This window comes from Salmo salar, chromosome ssa26, assembly GCF_905237065.1.
Source record: "Salmo salar chromosome ssa26, Ssal_v3.1, whole genome shotgun sequence".
Lineage (NCBI taxonomy): Eukaryota > Metazoa > Chordata > Actinopteri > Salmoniformes > Salmonidae > Salmo > Salmo salar.
Window position 1 is genome coordinate 26,164,115 of NC_059467.1, and position 20,995 is coordinate 26,185,109.

The 20,995-nt window shown below is 43.4% G+C and overlaps 2 protein-coding genes across 3 annotated transcripts in view; one reads left to right on the forward strand and one right to left on the reverse strand.

Moving 5' to 3' along the window:
• The first annotated feature begins 440 nt into the window (after positions 1–440).
• On the forward strand, positions 441–14,149 carry LOC106587531 (vitamin D 25-hydroxylase). The gene is made up of 5 exons (XM_014175997.2): positions 441–840; positions 1,666–1,807; positions 2,036–2,668; positions 11,482–11,811; positions 13,106–14,149. The coding sequence occupies exons 1-5, from the start codon at positions 601–603 to the stop codon at positions 13,285–13,287; spliced, it is 1,527 nt and encodes a 508-aa protein (XP_014031472.1). The 5' UTR covers positions 441–600; the 3' UTR covers positions 13,288–14,149.
• A 796-nt stretch (positions 14,150–14,945) lies between these two features.
• LOC106587530 (cGMP-inhibited 3',5'-cyclic phosphodiesterase B) overlaps positions 14,946–20,995 on the reverse strand; it is a 93,761-nt gene continuing 87,711 nt past the window's right edge. For both annotated transcript variants that reach the window (XM_045708937.1, XM_045708936.1), the window contains exons 12-16: positions 20,738–20,937; positions 19,346–19,549; positions 18,961–19,122; positions 17,953–18,199; positions 14,946–17,768 (exon numbers count right to left, since the gene is read on the reverse strand). In XM_045708937.1, the coding sequence (XP_045564893.1) occupies positions 17,560–17,768; positions 17,953–18,199; positions 18,961–19,122; positions 19,346–19,549; positions 20,738–20,937 (1,022 nt within the window). In that variant the 3' untranslated portion in view covers positions 14,946–17,559. The remainder of the gene's footprint in view (positions 17,769–17,952; positions 18,200–18,960; positions 19,123–19,345; positions 19,550–20,737; positions 20,938–20,995) is intronic.

Consider the following 20,995-nt stretch of genomic DNA (forward strand, 5'->3'; position numbering starts at 1 on the left):
GAAGTTAGGGTTAGGAGTTAGATTAAAGGGTTATTGGGTTTAGGGTTAAGGGGAAGGGTTAGCTAACATGCTAGTTGCAAAGTAGCTAAAAAGTAGTAAGTAGTTGCAAAGTTGCTAATTATCCACCTGCCTTTTGTTTTTGCCTTTAGTAACATTCTGTCTTATGTAACCATAACAAATGTAATATATCATGCTAAATTGAGTGTCCCGAAGTTTCGTTTACTATGTTATGTCTAGTCTGAGTACAGGCTGACTCAGCGGTGACAAAATGTAGCTTTTTTTTACCAACTTGATCTGTGTGGAGCCAGCTGGCCGGCAAGTTATGCTGCATGTCAACAAATTGCCAGAAATCATCATTGGGAAATCAAATCCTCAGAAATAGCAGAATCACGACTTGTTGATTGCTAGAATTAATCGAAGGCTGATCAAAGTTCATCGATAGTCATCACAGCTAAACTTCCAGCCAATCTTAGCCTTGTAGAGGGAGAAGTATCCTATTGGGTAGAGGCAGGGGATAGAAATATGTGCAAGATGATATAGCCTACATAACTCTTTCACAGAGGAGAGCTTAGTACAGACAGCAAAGTTAGAGAGAGAAAAATGGTATTAATTCAGTTATCATCTCTAGTCTCAGAAGTGTCGCATGGACAGGCTTTCTTAGGTCTGTGTAGTTTACTTATTTCCCTTATTGTTCTTTTGCTGATCCGGCAGCTTGTGAAGCAGAGGAGACCCCGAGGATTCCCTCCTGGACCGTCACCTATCCCTGTCATAGGGAACATTATGTCTCTAGCAACAGAACCGCACGTCTTTATGAAGAAACAGAGTGAAATCCATGGGCAGGTACGGTACTTACCTTATTGTGTCAAAGTGGCTTGACTAAACCTAGGCATTTTTTGTGTTGGCTACTTGTGTGCACCCCCATATAGGCTAGTCTTCTTGTGCTCAAACCGGTTTAACTCTTGCGGTTTAGCCTATTGAGTGTTAATTTATGAATTTGGATTTTTGCATAACAATATATGTATATTATATAGCGCTTTTCATTACAAACAGAATCTCAGTCGCTTTCATTTCATTCGTGAAAAAACAGAGTGAAATAAAGTTTGCAGGTAGCCTAGTGGTTAGCGCATTGGGCCAGTAACCGAAAGGTTGCTAGATCGAATCCCGAGCTGCCAGAGTAAAAATCTGTCACTCTGCCCCTGAACAAGGCAGTCAATACATTGTTCCCCGTTAGGCCGTCTTTGTAAGTAATAATTTGTTCTTAACTGACTTGCCTAAAGGTAAAAAATACATGTTTTAATCATCCGGCACACACACACCACAATTCCTTAGTGTGTCAAAATGTTAGTTAGGGTGGACGCTCCAATCTTGTCCCTATATCTTGCAAAAAAACTCAGAAAACTGAACAAAAGAGGCTCGCTATTTGCTAAGTGTTGGCAGACTCCAGCTGCGCTTGCAGGGTTTCGAAAAATGGCGAAGGTACGCTTAGTCAGCATGCCTCGGCAAATAGAGCCAGACTACAGGGCTACCTCTAAACTAGCCTAATAGATCATTTGCTATTTAGATGTTATGTCATACTTTTTCAAAGAAAATAAAAAATGAAACATATTTTGGGAAAACAAATGCATATTATTTTGGATGTCTATTTATTCAAGTATTTTATCTCAGATTTTCAGTCTTGATTTGGGAGGCTACTCAGCAGTGGTTCTGAATGGATATGATGCCATCAGAGAATGCCTGTACCACCAGGGTGATGTCTTTTCTGACCGGCCATCGCTGCCTTTATTTATGAAAATGACAAAAATGGGAGGTAAGAAAGTCAGTTATAATGTATTCTGAAATATGCACATTATGACATTGGTATATTGTTATTAGATATTACATGCAAATACAAGCTTGGTGTTATCGAACTCTAGGCTATTTTATGGTATTGAGATGAAAATAGGTCCACCTATCGTGAGAAGAATATTTAGTATCTTCACACATGCTCAGTAAGGTCTCATTATGTCAGCTCTAATCTCAATATCTTCCTTCTCAGGACTTCTGAATGCTAAATTTGGCAACGGATGGATTGAACATCGTCAACTGGCCAGCAACTCCTTTCGTTACTTTGGCAGTTTTCAAAAGCCCCTCGATCAGAAGATCCTGGAAGAGTGCATGTTTTTTGTGGATGCCATCGACGAACACAAAGGGAAACCCTTTAACCCAAAGCACCTGGTGACCAATGCTGTGTCCAACATCACCAACCTCATCATGTTCGGCGAGCGTTTCACGTACGACAACTGTGACTTCCAGCATATGATCGAGATCTTCAGTGAGAATGTGGAGCTGGCCGTCAGTGGCTGGGCCTTCCTTTACAACGCCTTCCCATGGATCGAGTACCTCCCCTTCGGAAAGCACCAGAAGCTGTTCCGCAACGCAGCCAAGGTCTATAACTTCCTGGAGCAGATCATCAAGCGCTTCTCGGAGGGCAGAGTGTGCAACTTCCCACGCCACTACATCGATGACTACCTGAACAAGTTGGACAAGAGTGCTGGAGACTTGGGCACCCCGTATTCCAGGGAGAACCTAATCTACTCTGTGGGCGAGCTCATCATCGCAGGCACGGAGACCACCACCAACACCCTACGCTGGGCTATGCTCTACATGGCCCTCTACCCCAACATTCAAGGTCAGTGTTCTGCCTTATAGCACAGTAGGCCTCAGCACCAAGTCCCCTGCCTTGTCCTCAACTCAGGCCTCATAGCACCATGCCTTGTCCTTAATCAGGCCTCTTAGCACCATGCCTTGTCCTTAATCAGGCCTCTTAGCACCCTGCCTTGTCCTTAATCAGGCCTCTTAGCACCATGCCTTGTCCTTAATCAGGCCTCTTAGCACCATGCCTTGTCCTTAATCAGGCCTCTTAGCACCATGCCTTGTCCTTAATCAGGCCTCTTAGCACCCTGCCTTGTCCTTAATCAGGCCTCTTAGCACCCTGCCTTGTCCTTAATCAGGCCTCTTAGCACCATGCCTTGTCCTTAATCAGGCCTCTTAGCACCCTGCCTTGTCCTTAATCAGGCCTCTTAGCACCATGCCTTGTCCTTACTCAGGCCTCATAGCACCCTGCCTTGTCCTTACTCAGGCCTCATTATGTCAAGTGGTGCATAAGACCTCCACAACGTCCCTCCATCTCCTCCTGTCCTGTTCTATTCATCTCTTTTCAGATGAGGCCTATTCCGGTATTAAGCTCAGTTTCAACGGTTCGCTAACAGGTCATCCTTGGTCTTTCTTTCTCCTCTTCTCCTCTGGTGTCCAGTAAAGGGACTTGCCTCGTCCTTATTTAACCTTTATCCAAGCCAAAATATACAGCAACTTTTATTTGCATACATTAGATAACTAAGGTATGATTTTTTTCTTTAAACTGTACAAGGTTATACACTCCCTCCCCTCGGACAGTGAAGCTACAATTGTAAATGTGTCTCTATACTTCACAATTTTAGATTTGATATCAAATATTTTATATTAGGTGACAGGACAGAATGTTCCTTTTATTTGAGGGTATTTTTATAGATATAATGTATATCTGTTTTACCGTTTAGAATTGAAAGCATGTAGTTAATGTATTTAACCCCCCATTTGAAGACATCATAAGTATTTGGACAAGTTCACTTAGTGTTTTAAAGTAGTAAAAAATGTAGTATTTGGTCCCATATTCCTTGCACACAATGACTACATCAAGCTGACTTTAAAAACTTGTTGGATTCATTTACTGCTCGTTTTGGTTGTGTTTCAGATAATGCTTGGCCCAATAGGAAGTGAATGGTGGACAATGTATTGTAATATTTTGTACACACTTGTATTGTAAGTAAGAATAAAATGTGTTTTTGAACACAGCTACATTAATGTGGATGCTACCATGATTAGGGATGTCATGAATTGGAAATAAAATTACTCCAGTCATCATCCATCACAAACTCCAAATGCATCCAACGAGTGTGTAGTCACAAGCTTGATGTAGTCATTGCGTGCTAGAAATATGGGACCAAATACTAAACATTAGACCGCTTTAATACACTATAAGTGAATGTGTCCAAATACATATGACATCTTCAAATGGGAGGACTAGATATGTAAAGTGCTTTCATTTCTAAACGTTAAAACAGATATAAATGAAAATACCCTCAAATGAAAGGTGACATTCTGTACCTTCGCCTCATATGAAACATTTGATAACAAACCCAAAATGCTGGAGTATAGAGCCAAATTTACAATTTTAGCTTCACTGTCCAAATACATACGGAGGGGAGTGTTTGTTTGTAGGTAATCAATAATAGTTGAGTAAGTAACTTTCATTTGCATAGTGTCTAAGGTTGGGTTGATTACTGTCTTAACTTTTTTTTGTAGATTTTTGTTTCAACTATTTCTCTACTAAGGTACACGCTGAGTGTACAAAACATTATGCTCTTTCAATGACAGACTGACCAGGTTATTGATGTCACTTGTTAAATCCACTTCAATCAATTAAATCAATTTTATTTATAAAGCCCTTTTTACATCAGCTGATGTCACAAAGTGCTGTACAGAAACCCAGCCTTAAACCCCAAACAGCAGGCAATTCAGGTGTAGAAGCACGGTGGCTAGTAAAAACTCCCTAGAAATGCAGGAACCTAGGAAGAAACCTAGAGAGGAACCAGGATCTGAGGGGTGGCCAGTCCTCTTCTGGATGTGCCGGGTCGAGATTATACGTGTACGAAAATGTATGCACTCACTACTGTAAGTCACTCTGGATAAGAGCGTCTGCTAAATGACAAAAATGTATAAATGTACATGGCCATTAAGGCCAGATCGTTTTTCAAGATCAAACGTTCATAGATGACCAGCAGGCTCAAATAATAATCCCAGTGGTTTTAGAGCAGGGCAATTATTTTCCATGGAGGGTTACATTAGAATATATTTTTGCCATCATGGGCCAGAATCATATTTTCAGGATTATACATCACGTGTATGACTGTGTTGACAGATGTATCTACTGTAAATCATATCCAGATGTGCTACTTATTTGAAAATATTTTAACATGCACAGAAATAAACCACATCCATGTTCTCCTTTTGGTATTTTCATTGTTAAACATGCAATGAACTACACGGAGGGAAAAGTACACTGTGCATTCAGCACCACGGACAGAACTCTTGTTAACGGGTATGCACAAAAACACAAGAAAGAAAGAGCTCAACATTACATTTAAACTACTCAATCAGTGTGAGGAGTGAAGTCTCTGATGGGCATTGACTAGAGCAGTGAAGTCAGGTATAGTTTTGAGTCGCTATGCGCAAATTTGCTGGGAGGTGAAAGTCAGTAAGAGATGATCTGTGCCTTGACTTGTTATATTTCATCACTGAAAATGTCTGTCCACATACACAGGTTGACCCAAACAGTACAAACATCTTCTGAGCATGACTCCTAATCTTTGGAAAGTTTTGTTCATTGAGAGATGCATAGAACCTCGTCAGTGACATTGTTTTGAGTAGTTCTCCAATCACTGCATCAGACTGAAGATCGATAAGCTCAAGTTGCAGGTCAGTGGGAGTGTTATCCACATTGAAGGTGAAAGGAGAGGAAACCAACAGCATGTCATTTTCCAACACTTTGAAATCCTCAAAATGATGAGAAAACTCACCGTTCAAAGCACGCAGCAGCGATGTATACTTCTCCTGCTGGTCATCTGATAGGGAACAGACTAGTAGTGTCAGAAGGTGGGTGAGATTGTTGGCTTTTACTTAGCGGGTCAGGAGGAGTAATTTTCCCTTGAAGGCTTTGACAAGGCTGTACATCTGATGTGCAAAAAGGCCCTTCCCTTGTAGTTTGGAGAAATAGGTGAATTCCTTTACCTTGTCTTTCAAATGTTGTTCCATATTCTCTGCGATGTTCTCAACACACCGTGTCACTTTTTGTCTTGGCAGGGAAACATTTTCAAACAGCTCTTTCTTGTCGGGGCAAGGTATTGCTGCAGAGTCAATTAAACATTCTTTAATGAATTTGCCCTCAGCGAATGTCTTGCTATGTTTAGCCATTTTGTGGGACAGTACAAAGCTAGCTGCATTCGTTTGCTGAATGCAGTTTTGTGAAAAGTCCTTGCTACTTTTGCAACTGAGAAAGCAACTCTTTCGATGTACTTGCCCTCTGCTCAGAAGACATATTCCTATATTTCTCTGCATGCTTCGTCTGGGAGTGTCGGGACAAGTTGTAGTCTTTCAAGACAGAGATGTTCTCTTTGCACACTAAGCACACAGCTTTCCCTGATACCTCAATAAATAAATATTTCAATGTCCACTCTTGCTGGAACACCCTACATTCATTGTCTACATTCCTTTTCTTTGAAAAACAAATTTTTGCACAATTTCTAGCTAGCTACTATTTGTAACTGTGACGTGTGTGTCAGCCTGTCAGTCACTGTCTGTCCTCGTGCAGTTGTTACTTATAAGTACCTTCAAAATAAATGTTCCACAAGCGGTGGGAGTTAAATCATTACACAAAGGCGAGTATTCATTGGGTTTTTAATTTGAATCACAAATACGTTTTTCAAAACTTTCACTATCGCAAATTCTTTATGTGATCTGAGCATGATTCCGGGGTATTGAATTGAAGTATTGAATCAGGTCGCGGGCTGCGTACGGCCCCCGGGACGGCCTTTTCCCAGGCCCGTTATAGAGGGTTCAACAGGTCGGCACGTCAGGAGTAAATGTCTGTTGGCTTTATGTAGTCGAGCTTTCAGAGGTCGAGACAGCAGGTGAGTTAGAGAGAGAGAGATGGAGGGAGGGAGGGGGTCGAAAACAACATCTGGTGAAGAGGTCAGTGTTCCATAGCCACAGGCAAAACAGCAGAAACTAGATGAGCAGCACGACCAGGTGAACTGGGGACAGCCAGGAGTCATCAGCCCAGGTAATCCTGAGGTATGGTCCTAGGGCTCCGGTCCTCCTCCGAGAGAGAGATGGGAGCATAAATACTGGAGGCTGAGAGACGGGGGGGGGTCAGGGGACACTGTGGCCATGTCTGACGATACCTGACGATACCATGTCTGACGATACCCCCGGACAGGGCCAACCAGGCAGGATATCACCCCACTCACTTTGCCAACGCACAGCCCCCACACCACTAGAGGGATATCAACAGACCACCAGTTTACTAAATCAAATCAAAGTTGATTTGTCACATGCGCTGAATACAACAGGTGTAGACCTTACAGTGAAATGCTTACTTGCAGGCTCTAACCAATAGTGCAAAAAAAGGTATTGGGTGAACAATAGGTAGGTAAAGAAATAAAACAACAGTAAAAAGACAGGCTATATACAGTAGCGAGGCTATAGAAGTAGCGAGGCTACATACAGACACCGGTTAGTCAGGCTGATTGAGGTAGTATGTACATGTAGATATGGTTAAAGTGACTATGCATATATGATGAACAGAGAGTAGCAGTAGCGTAAAAGAGGGGTTAGCGGGTGGTGGGTGGGACACAATGCAGATAGTCCGGGTTGCCATTTGATTACCTGTTCAGGAGTCTTATGGCTTGGGGGTAAAAACTGTTGAAAATCCTTTTTGTCCTAGACTTAGCACTCCGGTACCGCTTGCCATGCGGTAGTAAAGAGAACAGTCTATGACTGGGGTGGCTGGGGTCTTTGACAATTTTTAGGGCCTTCCTCTGACACCACCTGGTGTAGAGGTCCTGGACAGGCAGCTTAGCCCCAGTGATGTACTGGGCCGTACGCACTACCCTCTGTAGTGCCTTGCGGTCAGAGGCCGAGCAATTGCCGTACCAGTCAGTGATGCAACCAGTCAGGATGCTCTCGATGTTGCAGCTGTAGAACCTTTTGAGGATCTCAGGACCCATGCCAAATATTTTTAGACTCCTGAGGGGGAATAGGCTTTGTCGTGCCCTCTTCACGACTGTCTTGGTGTGTTTGGACCATTCTAGTTTGTTGTTGATGTGGACACCAAGGAACTTGAAGCTCTCAACCTGCTCCACTACAGCCCCGTTGATGAGAATGGGGGCGTGCTCGGTCCTCCTTTTCCTGTAGTCCACAATAATCTCCTTAGTCTTGGTTACGTCTGGCACCACCCGGCCATGTCTCTGACCTCCTCCCTATAGGCTGTCTCGTCGTTGTCGGTGATCAGGCCTACCACTGGTGTGTCATCAGCAAACTTAATGATGGTGTCGGAGTTGCGCCTGGCCACGCAGTCATGAGTGAACAGGGAGTACAGGAGTGGACTGTGCACTCACCCCTGAGGGTCCACTGTGTTGAGGATCAGCGTGGCGGATGTGTTGTACCTACCCTTACCACCTGGGGGCGGCCCATCAGGAAGTCCAGGATCCAGTTGCAGAGGGAGGTGTTTAGTCCCAGGGTCCTTAGCTTATTGATGAGCTTTGAAAGCACTATGGTGTTGAATGCTGCTGTAGTCATTGAATAGTATTCTCACATAGGTGTTCCTTTTGTCCAGGTGGGAATGGGCAGTGTGGAGTGCAATAGAGATTGCATTATCTGTGGATCTGTTGGGGCGGTATGCAAATTGGAGTGGGTCTAGGGTTCCTGGGATAATGGTGTTGATGTGAGCCATGACCAGCCCTTCAAAGCACTTTATGGCTACAGACGTGAGAGCTACGGGTCGGTAGTCATTTAGGCAGGTTACCTTAGTGTTCTTGGGCACAGGCACTATGGTGTTCTGTATTTATCACTAACTGAATTTTATTTATTGCTTTATCCGGGTAGCCAGAGAGTAGAGCATTGCAGTAGTCTAATCTAAAAGTTACAAAAGCAAATTAGCTTTACTGCATCATTTTTGTACAAAGTTTCAGATTTGTGCAATGTTACAAAGATGGAAAAAAGCTGCCCTTTAAATATTCTTGATATGTTCGTCAAAAGATAGTCCAGAGCAATGCAGAGGTCCTTCACAGTTTTATTTGAGACGACTGTACAACCATCAACATTCATTTTCAGATCAAACAGCAGATCTCTTTGTTTCTTGGGACCTAGCACAAACATCTCTGTTTTGTCCGAGTTTAAAAGTAAAACATTTTCCTCCATCCACTTCCTTATGTCTGAAACACAGGCTTCCAGGGTAGGCAATTTTGGGGCTTCACCATGTTTAATCGAAATGTTCAGCTGTGGGTCATCCGCATAGCAGTGAAAGTTGACATTGTGTTTCCGAATGACATCAACAAGAGGTAGAATATATAGTGAAAACAATAGTGGTCCTAAAATGGAACCTTGAGGAACACCAAAACTTTTTATTTGATTGATTTGTGAAAGGGAGTCAATTCTATATTTTCCAACAGATAAGATCTAAACCAGGCAAGAACTTGTCCGTGTAGACCAAAGAGGGTTTCCAATCTCTTAAAAAGAATGTGGTGATCACTGGTGTCAAAAACGGCACTAAGGTCTAGGAGCACGATGACAGATGCAGAGCCTTTGGTCTGACGCCATTAAAAGGTAATTTACCACCTTCACGAGTGCCGTCTCAGTACTATGATCGGGTCTAAAACCAGACTGGAGTGTTTTGTATACATTATTTGTCTTCAGGAAGGCAGTGAGTTGCTGCGCAACAGCTTTTTGTAAAAATGTTGAGAGGAATGGGAGATTTGATATAGGCCGATTAGTTTTTTAAATTTTCCGTGTCAAGGTTTGGCATTTTCAGGAAAGGCTTTATTACTGCCATTTTTAGTTAGTTTGGTACACATCCGGAGGATAGGGAGCCGTTTATTATGATCAACATAGCAGGGCCAAGCACAGGAAGTAGCTCTTTCAGTAGTGTAGTCAGAATAGGGTCCATTAGGCAGCTGGACACTATTCAGTGTAGAACAGCGTAGAACTTTCTTGTATTCTGAAGCCTCAGAATGGAATGAGTTGCCTCTGCCCATAAAAACACTTTCCTCTCTGGGCAGCTTTAAAAATGAAGTAAAAATAAGTTTGATGTCCTCTGTGCCCATATGAATAACCCCTACAATGTAACTGCAATGATGAGATAGATGTTCTTCTTCTTTGTTTTATGTTTTATTATCTCAATGCCATACTGTGTTCAACCGTGTTCGATCTTGCCTAGCCATCTTGTCTCAAGAGGACCACAATGAAAATAAGTCCCAGACTCCATTGTGTGTTATCCTCCATGATTTTACTCATGTGCATGTATGGGTTTGTCAACTTTTGTGTGTACTTGTTTTTTAAATGGTCGAATTAATAAACTAAATTTAACAAGGATAGGGGACAGGTTAAAGAAAGATTTTTAAGCCTTGAGACAATTGAGACATGGATTATATATGTGTGCCATTCAGAGGGTGAATGGGCAAGACAAAAGATTGAAATGCCTTTAAACAGGGTATGGTAGTAGGTGCCAGGCGCACCGGTTTGTACCAAGAACTGCAACGCTGCTGGGGTTTTCACGCTCAACAGTTTCCCGTGTATTTTAGGAATGATCCACCACCCAAAGGACATCCAGCCAACTTGACACAACTGTGGGAAGGAATTGTATTTGTATTTATTAGGGATCCCCTTGGCAGCAGCTACTCTTCCTGGGGTGCAAACATATTAAAGCACTTACAATACATATAAAATAAAAGATAAAACAGTACATCATATAACATTATTACACCACTACATATGTACAATACAAAATGTTTAATACCACCATACAACAATATCACAATGTATTCATATGCATGTGTTTGTACCTTTGTGTGTGTCTCTTCACAGTCCCTGTTGTTCCATAAGGTGTATTTTTACCTGTTTAAAAAAAAAATCTGATTGTACTGCTTGCATCAGTTAGCTGATGTGGAATAGAGTTCCATGTAGTCATGGCTCTATGTAGTACTGTGCGCCTCCCATAGTCTGTTCTGGACTTGGGGACTGTGAAGAGACCTCTGGTGGCATTTCTTGTGGGGTATGCATGGGTGTCCGAGCTGTGTGCTAGTATTTTAAACAGACAGCCCGGTACATTCAGCTTGTCAACACCTCTTACAAAAACAAATAGTGATGAAGTCAATCTCTCTTCCGCTTTGAGCCATGAGAAAAGGACATGCCTGTAATTAATGTTAGCTCTCTGTGTACTTTTAAGGGCCAGCTGTGCTGCCCTGTTCTGAGCCAACTGCAATTTTTCTAAGTCTCTCTTTGTGGCTCCTGACCACACTACTGAACAGTAGTCTAGGTGCGACAAAACTAAGACCTGTAGGAACTGCCTTGTTGATAGTGTTGTTAAGAAGGCAGAGCAGCGCTTTATTATGGATTGGAGTCAACATGGGCCAGTATCCCTGTGGAACGCTTTCAACACATTGTAGAGTCCATGCCTCGACAAATTGAGGCTGAGGGCAAAAGGGGGTGCAACTCAATATTAAGAAGGTTTTCTTAATGTTTTGTACACTCAGTGTATTTCTGTAGATACTAGATAAGAGTTTAGCAAGCAGAAAGGACATTGTGATGAAAAGTTATTGACAGTTTGCTGCTGGTGTTTCCTCTGTGTAGAGAAGGTGCATAAGGAGCTGGACAGTGTGCTGGGAAGTGGGCAGTCCCCCTCGCTGGCGGACAAAAAGAGGATGCCCTATGTGGAAGCGGTGCTACATGAGGTCCTGCGTTTCTGTAACATCGTGCCCCTGGGCATCTTCCGCGCCACCACTCAGGACACACTGGTGAGCGGCTACAACATCCCCAAAGGCACCATGGTCATCACCAACCTGTACTCTGTGCACTTTGATGAGAAGTACTGGTGCGACCCTGGAACCTTCTCACCACATCGCTTCCTGGACAGCAATGGAAACTTTGTCCGACGGGAAGCTTTCCTACCCTTCTCTCTGGGTGAGTCTGGCTTCTTTCCACTCTTAGGCCCCCAAAGAGAGTAGCACAGACTCCCACACACACATGCTGTACACACCCTCTCACTTGAATGCCTCTCCTCTTGCCTAATCTAAATGGTAATGCTTAAATACAGGGTTAATAGTCATCATGGGCATGAAATTCCAATATATTAGAGATTCTTCTGTATGTTTGTATACTTTTTAGGCAGTAGTTCTGAAAGTAGCACTCATGAGCCAAAAATGGTCCCCGAAAATTGCATACTACGTCACATATGTGCAGATATGTGCACCACATCATTGCTCTCTCTCTCTCTCTCTCTCTGTACTGTGTCCACCGAGCTGGGCCCGCCCTGCAACCTCATTGGATAATGCTGGGCAGGCCTCTTGCTACCTGTCACTCAAATATGAGAGGCTGAAGCTCATTGGCTATAACTCAAATTGCTAGGTGGCTGGCCCACATGGAGGGAAATGGAGGGAAAATAACGTAGCACAGCTTCAATAAAACAGTCGCTTTCAAACTAGGGATTTCGTGTCTAATTGAGGTAAGACAGTAATTCTGCTCATAGATTATGCATGTATGAACTACACATTGAAAAATACTTTCTTAATCGCCAAAGTACCGGAGCATGTCTTTAACTGTATACCCCAGCTATGATCTCATTTCATTTTACCTACAATGAGTCAAATGTAATAAAAGCTAGAGCCTCTCCAGTGTTACAACCTTACGGGTATGAAGGCCCAGTAATCTATTTGAGCACTTAATTAATAGACTGGTGAGCAAGCCAGTCCCTGGGGCTATTGCAGACTACAATGCTGCCATTAATAAAGGAAAGTACTGTTAAGACAGAAAAACACCACCATGTCAGTTCAAACAAAACAAATTCTCTCAGTCATACCACCCATACATGTGGTTCCCTCTATTGCTCAAGTTGCGCTGTGTATGCAAGTGTAAACCTTTTCCCAGCCATAACCTATATCCTAATAAGGTAAACACTAAACAGCGATAGTAAAGGATCTTTACTATCACTTAACAGATACATTGAGTACAGTAGATATGTTGTATTGGTTGAATGTTCACTGAAAAACAGTATTCAGTAGTAGCTGGTGTCACTAAATCGGCTGACGGCTCATTGTAATGGCTGGAATGGAATGGTTTGATACCGTTCCGTTGATTTCATGTCAGCCATTACTACGAGCCATCCTCCCTTCACCAGCCTCCTCTGAGTAGAGTAGATGATACAAAGTATGACATGATCTTCACAAAACTCAATCCATGTTGTGTGGTTTGTCCTCAGGGAAGCGTCACTGTTTGGGCGAGCATCTGGCCAGGATGGAGATGTTCCTGTTCTTCACCACCATGCTGCAGCGCTTCCACCTGCAGTTCCCCCCTGGTACAGTGCCAAGCCTCACCCCCAAACTGGGCATGACCCTGCAGCCGCTGCCTTACTCCATCTGCGCCGTCCGCAGGCAGCAGTGACAGATTCTCAGACTGCACAGCCCGAAGGGGTGGGGGGGTTGGGGGTTTAGTCAGAACAGAACAGGGGTCTAGAGCTTGGACTCCTACCCTGACCTCCAGGGTCTGAACTCGTGTTTTACACAGAACTGCTAGAATTCTAAACATCAGCCGATGGTTGTTTCTGAGCAATTGCATGTTTGCACAGCACCATTTGCAAAGTCACAGGATCACCAGAAATGTTACTGGCAAGATCCTGAAATATCAGGTGGAACTTCTCAGTAAGTTTAATCGAGAAGATAAGAAGTGTGAATATTTAAACAATAGACGCACACATATACTATGAATTAACCTTGAATTAGAATTGACTTTTTATCTGTGTCCTTATAATCAAATGTCTCATCTTCCCTGCGGGATTACGTCAATGATTGACAGGATGGACCTCTATGATGGTTCACAGCCCTGTCTTCTCTCTCAGCCTGCCTAAATGAGAAATGGGAACATTACCCACTGGGCACACACTGGTTGAATCATTGTTGTTTCCATGTCATTTCAATGAACCTACGTGGAATAGACATTGAATTGATGTCTGTTCCCAGTGGGTAGTTTCAGCTGTTTCTACAGCACAGTGAAAATAAGTAGACTAGCAGCCAGCCTTTCCTAGAAGGCTCTGGACATGGTGTTTAGTCTGGATCAGCGCCATATCAAGCAGTCTGAACTAACAATGAACCCGATCTCTAGGGATTCTTCCATGGAAAAGCCTTCTCTCAGAAAGCTACTGCAATATCCATTGAAAATGTCTTTGTGATGCTGTCCTTTGTGATTTAAGTCAATTTTACTTTTGTCTATTATGGTCATACTTTGTAATAAGAACTCCATTTTGGTGCTCCACTTACCTTTTTTACAATGCTTATGGTGTGCCTTCCCTAAGACAAATTCAAGTTACATATGTTTTATGCCGCTTGTTCTTTTTCTTCAACATGCTGACAGTATTTCTCTCAATAGGTTATTGGTCTATGTTTTCTCTCCAAAAAAGTTTCCTATCTAAACTACAGTACAGGACTAGTCAGACATGGACTTTTGCAGTGAGCCGGCAGAATGTGTCCAGACTGGGTCGTCCAGGGATACACAGACACTATAAATAATCTTCATGTGGTTGGAGCTGAGCCTGTGGGGTGTCACCCATTTCCTTAAGTGACCTCTCACTTCTACTCAACAGACCAAAGGGCTAGAAAAAAACGTCAATGCATTGCAATGCTGTGCTGTGCATACATCAGACTTACTGGGTAATATTTCATATTGATGTAATGTCTCTGGCTATTTTTGGCACCCAGCATACCTCTATTAACTACTAACTGCACTTCTCAGAAAGTTATGCTGAGGTAGACAGGCACTGCCAATTCGCCTGGATAAGCGCCTTGTCTGTGTGCATTGGAAATATTGAAACTAACATTGCAGTCATTTCAGCAAACATCAGTGTTCCAACTGTGGTTGTCGGCAGGAGGATCTAAACACTTTAAGGGCAAAGTTATAGTACAGTTACATTCAAGGGGATTCTTATGCCCCACACACACACACACACACACACACACACACACACACACACACACACACACACACACACACACCTACTCAAATGTGTGTGTGTGTGTGTGTATCAATAAAATCAATTGAGAGAACAGTTATTTTAGGGATGGTGTTTTATGACAGCTATAAATAACAAAAATCAGTTTCCCCCACAATTTTGATATGGTTGAACAGTTACAACAGACATAGATATCTCAATGCTACATAAGGGTAACAGCCATTCATAGACGCTTTTATGACAAGAACATTAGAGGACACTGTGGTTCGTGAGACTGCACAGTGACAAGCCAACAAACAAACTTTTACAACATAATGAGCCATAAAATGTGGGGGGAGGAGGCATCACAATTCACCATCAGAACTTAAGAGACGCAGTGTTGCTCAACCCGAACGGACTGAAGGGCCACGATTAGGAGTCGTGAGCTCTCCTCCACAACACATGGGCTGGGCTTCACCTGCATCACTCTGAGCCTGCTGTGGGACATGGAGCTCAGAGAGACCTCTGGGGCCAACCATAACAAGCCCAGTGTATGAGGGCCCAGAGGTTGGACAGTGAGCAGGGACAGTTTGGCACTGGTTGGGTGGACAACACAAGAGTTAACAGAGATTACCAAGAGAGAGGAAGTGGTTATGATAAGGAGCAGGGAGACGCTGAACCCAAAAGAAAAACACCAAACCCCACAGTTCAACATCTGTAGTATTAGATAAAAACTCTGGAAACAGGATGATAATTACAGGGTCTCACTGTACAATATATGTCAGCTGTGTGTAGAAAACAGATGCATTCTGTTGATTAATTAAAAAATATAATATATTTATACAGTATATTTATATGCAGATATTCTTTTTTTGTGCAGAGGCTAAACACTTGTTTGGTAGTAAAATGTGGACATGTATATATATATTTTTTGTCTTTAAATATACTAGCTTGATTTACACTGCCTACTTGAGAACTTCCTTCTCCAGAGAAAATGACTTGATAGGGTGATAAGTGAGTTCGGCTTGCAGGTCTGCCATCTCTTACATTAAACTCTTTTTCTAGTGGAATGCCTAGAGTTTTTACAGACAGAAATATAGAACTATTAGTATTAAACCGTCTTATGGTACAGAGAATAAGACAATACAAAAACAAAACCAAAGTGAAGGTGAAACCCTGGATAACTTAACTCCTTTATGCACTGGCCTGGTTGTGGGTTTGGCAAAGATCTATAGTTTTGTTTTTGTCGAAACATCAGTGTCTGTAGAATGACTGAAATGAAATGAAAAGGTTAGCTAGACAGAGTATGTGTAAAAACAATGCCAACAGCAATGCACTCAAAAACACCTTTACCTATACTGGTACATGAATAATCATGGGATTTTACTGTACAAAATGTTGCCTTGCTGCAAACAGGTCTTTTGCAGTCAACTGACAATCAAGGATCCCAATTCTACAGTGAGGTCTTTAGAAGATCAAGCCAACGGCGCCGCCAGCGGGGCAGCGGAGTTAGACAGAAACACAGGACATACTTTGCTCTATCACAGAGGAGCAGTTCAATTGCTTGAATGTGTTTGTTTTTCAAGTTGTTCATACAAAGCTTAAAAACTATTTCAATCACCGAGATTTTGTTTTAAAGTCAATTACTTAAATTCTTACAAAATAATTATTCAACTTCACGAGAATCCTGAGTAGCCGTGAAAAAATTGATATAATCAAAAGAAAAAAAAACATCCCTTCATTGGAACAGCAGAGAACATCTCATCTCAGATAACATTTCAATGACTGGCGACCAAGCGTTCCTGAAGAAAACACACATACACACGCTCACACCAACTAAATTAAACCAACAACAAAAAAGAAGGAAACATAGAAGGCAGGTGGTACACATGAATAAAAGGCATCAAAAACGATGCAGGTATAATGCTCATTTTCAGTCAACATTTCCACAATGTCTCTGTGACTGAGTCAGTGATACAGTGTTTCGTGTCGCCAGCAAGGGGAGAGGACTGCACAGACCAACCTAGGGTCTGGACCAGGGGACTCAGTAAAGGTTCAGACAGGCACATTTGATATATAGATCTAGAATATTCCTGACAGTGAGCCTGAAACAGTCTCAGTCTCTTGTCTTTCCACGTTTGAACTGTTCGCTTTGGTAACGGATGTCAACCACGTCAAGGTGTTTTTTCTTTTCCTTTCATTTTAAATCATAGGATTTGTTTTAGTACCTAAGGGAGAGTTAAGTGCTCTGCGTTCAAGGCAGCATTACAGCCAGATCACCATGGAGGGCACATCCAGATCCTTTTCCTCTCTTCCTCTCCACACCAGTGTCCTCAGCTCTGGTGTTTGTTCTTGGTCTACTCTCCATGGGGTGAAAGTGCATAGGAGTGGGGTTCCCACCATTGCAGCAGGAATCCCCTCACAGTAGTAAGGCCTTTTTTCAAAACAACATGACTGCATTAGCGTGTCGGCACAGTGACAATTTCAACGTGTGGAGATCCAGCAGGGTCATCCTGTGTGTGTATGTCTATAGTATGTGTGTGTACGTATGTGTTGTGTATAAATGTTTTTGTGTGTGTGTGTGTGTGTGTGTGTGTGTGTGTGTGTGTGTGTGTGTGTGTGTGTGTGTGTGAGCGTGTAAGAGGGAGGAGTTGGACTTTCTCCTTCACTGTTCCACCCTCCCGAGCATCCTGGCTCTGTCCCTCCTCTTCCTCCTCTTCACCTTCCTCCTGCTACTGGCGCTCCTCTCCTTCCTCCTCCTCCTGAATGACCTGGATCTGGTCGTCAGACGGCGAAGGGGACAGGCTGGGAGGCAGGCTGTCGGCCTGCTGCTTCTCCTTGCTCTTCTCCTCCTCCTCGATGGTCTTCTTCCACACCTTGTGGTTCTCTGTCAGGTGCTGCATGATGTTGCAGAACAGCCGACGCCGGCCGTTTCGCCTTTCTGCATGGGACAACATACAAATAAGGATTTAACATCCCATAGCTTTTTAGTCGCAATAGCAATGATCCAAAAAACTTCTGCTCTTGATGGAAATGTTAAATGCTCAATGTTAAAATTATAAATGTATCATCTCATGATCATATATCAATTCAGAATGATAGAAGGGTAGAAAATGACGTCTTACTTGGTTCGAGCTCCTCCTCCAGCTCGTCTTCATCAGTCTCTGTGTCCTCCACCTGCTCTTCCTCATCCTCATCCTCAGAGCGCTCCTCGTCGATCCAGTAGCCAGGGAGCAGGCCAGCGGCGTCGTATGAGTTGCAGAGCGGCCCCACGATGTGTGTGATGAAGGACTCCTGCAGCTTGGCCAGCTGGGGAGAGGAGCGGTCCATGAAAGGGCTGATGGGTAATCCCAAAGTGGCTTCCTCATCCCCCTGTAGATGATCGACAGACAGGCAGACAAACATTTTCACTAATTTGTCAATTAAGATTGTTTTATTCATTAATCTAATTTAACTTCACTTCGTAAAAGGGATAAATGTGCCATTGTGTTGATTCTAGCAGTAACAGACAGCAGAAAATGAAGCAACAGTTCTGGGTAGGCTATGTCAGTGTTTTCCAACCCTGGTCCTCCAGTACCCCCAACAGTACACATTGTTATTGTAACCCTGGAAAGCACACCTGATTCAACTTGTTAACTAATCATCAAGCCCTCAATGAGTTGAATGAGGTGTGTTTGTCCAGGGCTACAATGAAACTGTGTAATATTGGGGGTACTGGAGGACCAGGGTTGGGAAACACTGGGCCATGTGATATGTGAAGCAACAGTTCTGGGTAGGCTATGTGATATGTGAAGCAACAGTTCTGGGTAGGATATGTGATATGTGAAGCAACAGTTCTGGGTAGGCTATGTGATATGTGAAGCAACAGTTCTGGGTAGGATATGTGATATGTGAAGCAACAGTTCTGGGTAGGATATGTGATATGTGAAGCATCAGTTCTGGGTAGGCTATGTGATATGTGAAGCAACAGTTCTGGGTAGGATATGTGATATGTGAAGCATCAGTTCTGGGTAGGATATGTGATATGTGAAGCATCAGTTCCAGGTAGGATATGTGATACTGTATAACAGGATGGCATGGCATTACATTGCTAACCTGACATGTGGGCCATGCTGAGTGGAGGGGTTCCATACCTGCTCATAAAACTCATTGACAATGCCTTCTGTCCACTTGAGGTGCAGATCGCGTCCTTTGGCGGGCCCGTTGATGTCTGCCAGCTTAATGCAGACTTGGCACACCAGCAGCCGGTCATTCTCATTAGTCCAGTCGATTCCTGGACTGTTCACATCATTCACCTATTTATAGCAACACAAACATTCATACAGTGATTATGACTGCCAGGCTCCTCATTTCTAACAGAGATCCAGCATGTTCCTTTAAGGATCAACTCTATTAGCCATAAAGATAAGACGTATTGTTATTGCCTTTGCCAGTATCGAAATGACCGGAAAAACAAAGTATCAACAGAATGGAAACAGATTTTCTGAAAATGTGAGGTTCGTCATCATCATCTCAAACCTTTGAATTGAACTCAGCGAGGAAGTCAAAGTGCTTCTTCAGGTCTGTGGCGAGGATGGCCTCGATGACCAGGAAGCGAAAACGTTTGAACTCCACGTGGTCCAGGTTGGCCAGGAAATTGAACTCTGGCCGGGACAGGTAGAGGCTCCAGGCCGAAGCAGCGTGGTGGTTCTCCAGGACCGAACGGTCATTATACAACACCGCCTGGGGAACAGAGGGATGAGACGGCGGTAGAGGAGAAGTGGATGAGGGAAGAAGAGTGAGTAGGAGGAAGGGTAGGTCGAGTGGAGAGGGATGCGGGTGGGTCAGAGGACAAGAAGAAGAAAGGAGAAGGTAAAATAGGAAAGAGGAGGTTGAAGAAGGGAACGGTAAAAGAGGGAGGGGTGAGCAGGGGAGAGGAATTGGGGTCAGTGTGCTTCAGACTAAATAATGCAGCTGGTCTAGACATGGTGGACAGGTGGGTGATTGACTGACTGTCAACATACTGTTAATCAATATGTCAGGGTTGAGCCGCGTTAGTGGCTACGAGGAAGGCATGGCCCACATGTCAGGTTAGCAATGAAATGCAATGCCATGCATTACATGGCACTGTTATACAGTATCACATAGCCTACCTGGAACTGATGCTTCACATATCACATATCCTACCCAGAACTGTTGCTTCACATATCACATAGCCTACCCAGAACTGTTGCTTCACATATCACATGGCCCAGTGTTTCCCAACCCTGGTCCTCCAGTACCCCCAATATTACACAGTTTCATTGTAGCCCTGGACAAACACACCTCATTCAACTCATTGAGGGCTTGATGATTAGTTAACAAGTTGAATCAGGTGTGCTTTCCAGGGTTACAATAACAATGTGTACTGTTGGGGGTACTGGAGGACAAGGGTTGGAAAACACAACCTAGACAGTATGCACAGTGCAATAATAGGTCATGGCTGTGCAAAACACTATTTATACAGTGGTATAGTTTGTTTGCCAACCTTGGCCGTAATGTTGTAGCAAGAAAAGGAATTCGCTGAATTCTTAGGATTTGTGGGAAACTTTCCCTGACATGTGAACTAAGGGTAATATTCTACCAGTCCCTCTCTTCATTGCTTTTACCATGAGATCCAAGGCTGATTAGAACCTGTCTATGTAGAAGCTTTAAGGCCAATAAAGATCTCATCTATGAGTCACAGGGACCAAATGAATGCTGTCTGAGACACAAGCACAACACTTCCCCTTTCCTGGGACTTAACAGCGTGGGGGAACACAAATGGGAACACTTACTGAAGTGACGGGATAGGTTGAACTTTCTCTTCCTGATACAGGTTTTACTGTTGAACAGGTGTGGGTTTGCTAACTGAGATGGTAGAGCAGTGGCTTTGGGGATAATAACACTTACCTGAGCTGCGTTAGTGGCTACGAGGAAGGCGTTTGTGCGACCGGGGTGGTCATAGTCATGCATGGCAGCTGCTACATATAGTGCCATGAGTTCCAGAGCAGGGATGTTCCACGCCAGGCAGCCGTAGTTGTCGTCAGAGATGGACGAGCTCTTGGAGGAGGCGTAAGATACCCGGCCCGGCGAGATCCCACTGTCTGAATCTAGAGAGAAGACACAGACAGCAGCTTTCAGCAACGACATACTGGGACCTCACACTGG